General features: G+C 28.5%; 1 protein-coding gene across 1 annotated transcript; it reads right to left on the bottom strand.

Moving 5' to 3' along the window:
- Positions 1-3,202: 3,202 nt before the first annotated feature.
- Positions 3,203-6,649, bottom strand: LOC107610044 (uncharacterized). Its single transcript, XM_088493720.1, has 5 exons — positions 6,183-6,649; positions 5,940-6,020; positions 5,244-5,326; positions 4,892-5,091; positions 3,203-3,497 (listed from the first exon to the last, which is right to left on the bottom strand). The coding sequence occupies exons 1-5, from the start codon at positions 6,356-6,358 to the stop codon at positions 3,399-3,401; spliced, it is 639 nt and encodes a 212-aa protein (XP_088349846.1). The 5' UTR covers positions 6,359-6,649; the 3' UTR covers positions 3,203-3,398.
- Between the last annotated feature and the right edge of the window lie 862 nt (positions 6,650-7,511).

The following is a 7,511-nucleotide window of genomic DNA, read 5'->3' as shown; positions in this document are numbered from 1 at the left end:
TCACCGCCGCCAAGCCATAACTCCGTCACCACCACCGAAATCTCCAACGCCGCCGCTGCCACCACAGTGGCCATCATCGGTTGCATGTGTGTGTGGTGTGTGGTGTGGGTAAAGAGGAAATGGGGATGGCAGTGGGTGAGTGAGTGGCAAGGAAAGGGTGAGCGTGGCTCACTGAGAAATGAACGAGTGTTGGGGGAGAGGGGGTTACGTGTGGGTGAATTGGGTAAAAGGGGTTAGGGTTAGTGAAATTAGGATTTAAAATTGGGAATTTAGTATTTGAGTAGAGTATTAATCTAAAACCAAATTTAATCAATATAATTAATTTTAAGAATACTACTATCTTTTTGTAAATTACAAATTATATTTAATTAAATACTTCTAATTTAAAATTATAGATAAATAAATAAATTTTTCGTTTAGTTCATAATATTAATCAAAATTTTTAATTATTCAATTTTAATTGTATAAAACTTTTATAATTTTTAATTATTAAAACTTTAAATTTCTAATATGAAAATACTCGACTATTTATAAAATTTTATAAATTCTAATAGATTTTTAAACCGAAGTATCATTAAATTAAATTTAATTACTTTTTAAAAAAATAATTTTCTATAAATAAAATTATCAAATATAATAAATTGTAAATAATTCAATTTAATTTTAAAAGCTCGGGTTATAATTATCCTTTAGAGTTATCCAATTTTTTACGTTGTGCCTACAATATCACTTTGTTAGCCTTCTTCAACTAAACCATTAGTTTGAGAATGTTCCACAAAAGATAATTGATGAGTGATATAAAAATTTCGTATAATAAATCGTAAATAATTCAATTTAATTTTAAAAACTCGGGTTGTTCTAATTATCCTTTAGAGTTATCCAACTTTTTACGTTGTGCCTGTAATATCACTTTGTTAGCCTTCTTCAACTAAACCATTAGTTTGAGAATGTTCCATAGAAGATAATTGATGAGTGATATTAAAATTTCGTATAAAAGATAATAAAATTTTTGTCAGTAAATTGTCTTCCTTTGTCAGTTTTAGTAAATTAAGATATACCAAATCTGCATAATAAATTCTTCTAGACAAAAGAGATCATTTTCTCATATGTTTTGCTAAAGGCATAGCTTTTATCCATTGAGTAAAATTGTCTAAAGCAACAATTAAAAATTTTACTTGTCCTGGTCCATGTTGGAATGAACTAAGAATGTCTAGCCCTCACTTATTAAAGGGCGAGCTTACCTCGAATGTGAATAGTTGTTAAACTGGTTTATGTATTATCGGTCCATGATATTGACAGTAGTCATAATGCTTTACCTCTTCCATGCAATCTTGTTGTGCAGTTGGCTTGACAGTGATCACAATACTTTACCTTTTCCATACAATCTTGTTGTACAGTTGGCCAATAATATCCTGCTCTTAAGATTTTAGATACAAAACTTCGTCCCCCTATATGTGTTCTGCAGACTCTTTCGTGGACTTCGTCCTTGGCGAGTTTGGCGTCTGCATTATTCAAGAACTTTAGTAATGATCTTGTGAATCCTCTTCTATATAGGTCAGTTCCGAGCATGGTGAAGAAGCTTGATTGTCATTTGAATTTGCATTTGTCACACAGGTATCTCCCTTGTTTTAAGATAATGGATATATGGATATTGCCAGTCTGGTTCCTGGGCAATAGTCAAAATAGGTGTTAGTATAGTGTAACTCTAAGTTCAATTCGTCTAGGAAGAAGGTTATTACCAAGATCATCGGCATTGATAACACGCAAAGCAGTATTCTCCTTGAAAAGGTTATTACCAAGATCATCGCAATTGAGGGTGTGCAAGCTACAACCATATGCATTGAGAATCTTAATCTATTTCCTATGTGGTAAGCCTTGCGGATGATGTATAGTTCATCCTGTCCAGGTATAAGCTTGTCTAGGCCTAGGGTGGATGAGGTATACCTCCGGTTTAAGAGAATAGACAGGCAGCAGTGGGTATCTACAAAAGCACTCTGACACTCAAGTAAAACGGTTACATTGTTGAGCTAATCTCTTGTATGAGATGAGTAGTGAATGTTTAGAGTATTTATAGAGAGTATCATGCAATAAAACGGTTACATTGTTGAGCTAATCTCTTGGTGACCACTCCTGAATGTTATCTAAGCTTAACAAAATAAGTCCATTAGAGGTGTCAGCACGTATACTTGAATAAGCATGTTTTATTTAATTATTTAGTTCCGATTCATGGGTGATATGCATTGAGCTATAACTGACGAATCAGTGTATAAAAGCATGGCAATAGTTCTCCATCAACAGCCACATTTTTTCACCAAAAAAGCGTGGCCAAAAAGTAAATGTGGCAACTGATTCCAAAAAGCGTGGCCATAGAAAATTGGTCATGGTTGAACAAGTGCTCCTTTGAAAAGCGTGACAGTAGTTCAAATAGCTTGACCATATTTATGGCCATACTTTTTTTTAGATTTTCGACACACTTTTAAAATGTGGCAAAAAATAGATTTTCTTATAGTGATATTAGATGTAGCTTGAAAAGGATAGGAGCATGAGCCACCATGGACTCCGAACTTTGCTCTATGATAGTATAATAGAGTTTGAGGAAGGATTGAAGTAAAGAAAACAGAGCTTAGAGAGAGACAAAATGTGACAACTGAATGTAAATTGATTTTATTGAATGAATGAATGAATTGATTAGTACATTGTGCTGTTCTTAAACTAGATACTGCACTAAGGGATGATAATGACAAGCTGAGCAAATCAGCCTAGAACATAATTAATTAACTTTCTGTTATAACTATTTTAACTCCGAAACAGAATCAGTCACTTTAACTCTTAGTAACTGTTGCATTCTGATCTTGATATCAATTGGTGATATATTGGATCAACAAGCATTGTCTTACAATCACCTGATGATCATGAAGATTATTTATACTAAATTTTGTAAAACTTGAACATTAAGAAAATTATAATCTAACAACTCATGTTCATATACGTTTCAACCTTTAATTTTATATTACCTTAAAATTTAATTTATAAACTTTATGTAAAATGATACATAGTTCATCAAGTATAAAGAATTGAATTCATCAATTCTGTCTTTGCTCTTCAACTTCTGTTTTGCAACTCTACATAATATACTCCAACCATTTTCTTATATGCATCCGTTTGGAGGAAGAGTGATTTTTTTGTTTCTCTCGTACAATCGTACACCATGAAAGAATGTTATTTATTAAATCACGAAGAAATTTTAACTGTTCCTTACAACATTTATTTTATAAATATGAAGATAAAATTACAAGCATACAAATAATGAACCAACTTTTCCCCCATGAACCCCCTCCCAATAAAAATAAAATCCTACAGATCTAAAATTATACATTTACCACTTAATTGGTTTTTCTCTACTTTTGATCTTTTGATTCTGTAGTTGTCACAGCATTTATTTGTTGCTTAGGCAATGATTTCAACAATGAATCCAACTCATCTTCCATATCATCTACCTGCATTTTCATATACAACTCATCGTCATTATTTATTTATTTTTTGTTATTGGGGGATTCAAATTAGGCTAAGAATTATATGTAACAATGTTTTCTCAACTCATAATCGTTTATTGCACAAACATTTATTAAAGGAAAAAAATTTCAAATTTGTCTAATGTATGTTTCAATTCATGTGATAATTTCAACTGCTGTGACTATCGGAGAAAAGTAAATAATGAATATTCTTAATTGACTTGAAGGAAGGAAAACTCAGCAAGATATCTTGGCTGAAATACGTGTTAATGCCACTTGAATTCCATGTTGAGAATTAAAACAAGCAAGTGGTTGCAAATAAATTCTAGAATATTTATTAACTAGAAAATGATAATGGTCACTACTTTTTGGTGCGTATGAAACTTCCTCGATATATAGGTAGGAAAAACTTCTAGTATTATGAATGTAAGGCCGAGTCAAAGATAGAAATAGAAAAGAAGTCAAAATAATCCATCCTAGATCAATATATCTATAATTTGACTTTCAAAGATAGTTAGTAAAAAGAAATAGTCTATTAGATTTATTTTAATCCCTACTCTCCATTATTGTACCAATTATCTTGACAAATTTTAAGATGTTAATCTTTCGAATAGTTTCATAGAGCAATATGGTATATTTAATGTATATATTGCAATATTCATGTATAGTAGTTATACAACTGTGTTATATATCATTTTGCATCTAGACATTCAATAATGATGCTAGACAATAAATATCTTTAATTGTACTGTAAAAAGTTTAAACAAAAAGATTATTTGTAATATAAAAATAAATAACGTGTGTATGTACAGAGAAAATAAAGCACAAAAAGTTAATTAGTGATGATGATGATAGATGGGCCAAACTTGTGTGTGTCAGTACTTCTCATAATGCATATCCGCTCTTAATTAATATCATATCATCAACTTTATATATATTAGTCTAAAATAATTACATTCACATGTACATCATATGTGTTCGCAATTCTTTTATAGGAGTTTTCATGGTAGGAAAAAAAAATAAGGAATATATATTAATTGAAACAAGACAATTTAAAGTAAAACGCATGCATTAGGTGAAAACAAGACAATTTAAAGTAAGGACCAAGAGTTGTGCAACTATAGATTATTAAAAGAGAGAATAAATATAGAATTCATTTTTAATCGGTTAATATTAATTAATTTTTTATTATAAAATTATCTTTTAAATTTTTATTTTTAGAAGATTTAGAATTTAGAATAAAATTTAAAATTTAAAATTAAAAAAAAAATCTTAGAACAATGATTAAATTATCTTCGTGTAATCTTAAGATTACGAATTTAAATCGTATAAAAACAATTACTATTAATTAAACACACTAAATAAAGAAAAAACCAAACCTTTTCCAGTGTATCTCCTGCATTTTCAGCAATCTTGTCTACATTTTCAGCCACTTTCTCAACGAATTCAACAGCATCACGAAGTTTTCCTTCTGGAATAATCTTCACAACTTCTTCAGCCGCCTTGTCCACTCTCTCTGCCACCTCTTCTATCACGTCTGCGATTCTTTCTGCTTCCTCTATTGTTGTTTCAACTTTCTCTACACACAATAATAAATATAATAATAATTACCAATTATTCTGAACAAAAATGTAATTGAACATAGCTAAATTCTCTGCATTTTACTACATCAATCATTCAAAATTAAAACAAAAATCAACGTGGAAATTAAATTCCAAGATCTCTTCTTACCTTTGAGAAGTAGCAAAGGACCCCATTTGCCCTTCGAAAATGACATCACTATCGTGAATATGGTTCCAACCACCCATAGTTTCCTGGAAAAGAATAACAAACCGCTTTGCATTGTGAACTGTTTGATTCGGAGAATTATTTTTTCAAATAATTAACATCATTAATCATGATAGTCTCTTGAAATCTGTGACTAACATTTGAAAATAAACAATAATTGAAAAATTTTAAGTGGTAAATAAAATCTAAATATAAAGAAGAAATTAACTCAACTTTAATTTTGATACCTTCACGGTACAAATTTTTTATATAATTATTTAAGAGGAACTTTGGAAGGTAAATAAGTTTTAGTATTTTTTACCATCATTTGTCTAGCATATAAATATTAAACTGTTTTTAATAAATAAATTTTTTAATTAATGTGTGTAAATTCTAAAAAATGTGAATACAAATTATATTAATTTATGTATGTGTATAAAATTCTAGTAAATATAGATATAAATTATATATTTTTTATGTGTAAAATATATATAAATATGAATATAAATTATTGTTAATTAAGTGTTGTTCAAAAATAATAATATTTGTAGATTATTTAACATTACTTATTATTTAATTTTATATTTTTTAGATATATATATATATATATAATTCAATATAAAAGTAAATAAACATAAAATCAAGACGAGATATATTTACCAATTAGAAGGGGAAGGAAAAGGAGAAGGATTAACAGGAAGAGGTGGCCCTGGTTGTGTGCTGGCACACACAATAATGTTCCTGCATACGGAAAACTTGAATCTTAATAAACTAAATTAAAGTAAAATTTTAGGATTTTGAATATAGTAAATTTAATCTCTTTACTTTGTTTATCTATCTAAAAGCTAATAATAAGAACTAGAAGCTTGAAGCTTAGGACATGGATTGAATGATTATACGTACATGTTTCTTCTGAGTGGAAGAAGGTTCTGTTGTGGAACACGGGAGCCATTAAATTTGATGTTGGATCCGAAACTGATTCGAACATTGTCTACGTTTGAACTTTGACATTTGTGGAATGTTCTTGGAGCAACAATTAATGAAGATTTGTTGTGAGTGATGAAGATTGCGTTTGCCATATTGATCGGTCAATGAATCTTACTCAAATCTAGCTTCTTTGCGAAAATCTATGACAATGGTTGTGATGAGTATATAATGTAAGAACGAAATAAAATAAATTGAGATAGCTTAGATAGATATATAGAAAGAAAGATGGTAAATAATGGACATAGACAGCAACGTTAATCGCAATGATATCATGACCTTATATATTATTATAAATGAATTACTAAAATTAAATAAATAGGTTGTTATTTTTCAATTGCCAGTTGCTTAGTATTTTAACCGTGGTTGATGCTGGACTCCAGCATGTGAATCAGGCATGTTTGAATAACAATAAATAAATACGGATACATTCTTCTTTAAATAATAATTAAAATACTTACTTATTATTTACTATATATAATAGAAATATGAAAAAAATATTTACTTTTATTTTTATAATGAGAATATGTGAGAAAATTAGTGTACAACTTCTTTTTAGAAATATCATTTATTATATATAATTCAATTCAAATATATTTATTATTTTTAAAACTTAAAAAAATATTTTAATTAAAATATAAAATATTTTTTATCATCTTAACTAACTAACTAATATAAAATATTTTAATTCAATGATTGATTGTAAATAATCTTTTGTGGTTATTATATAAATAGTATATTAAAAACTTTGTGATTATTTTTTTATAAACTGTGAAAATAATAAATAAATTGAATTGAAAAAAAAAATTTGCTAAAGTAACCGAAATTATGGATGCAAGAAGTACTAGAAAAAGAAAAGGTGAATAACATCATGGATACCCTTATGATTTTAAAAACAGAAATCATGGCTGGCTACCTTGACTTCATGGATACATCATACATAAGATATGTGTGAATACTAAATAGACACATAATATTTAATTTGATTCTTTAAATTCTAACTGCTCATTAATTTTAAAAAAATAACTAAATTAATTCTTGAAGTTATAAATTATGAATCTCTGTTCATACATAATTTAACTACTATTAACTACCATTAATATTGTGTTGACACGGAGCATGTGCAATATTAATATGACATTTCTAATAGTAAAATAACATGATTTTGACTTTATTATGATTAAATAGGTATTTTAAATTGGTTAATAGACTTATTTTAGTCTCAACACCAATATAGAACTAATTAAC

This window comes from Arachis ipaensis, chromosome B7 (assembly GCF_059453495.1).
Source record: "Arachis ipaensis isolate K30076 ecotype BB chromosome B7, ASM5945349v1, whole genome shotgun sequence".
Lineage (NCBI taxonomy): Eukaryota > Viridiplantae > Streptophyta > Magnoliopsida > Fabales > Fabaceae > Arachis > Arachis ipaensis.
This window is presented reverse-complemented; position numbering and strand designations above follow the sequence as displayed.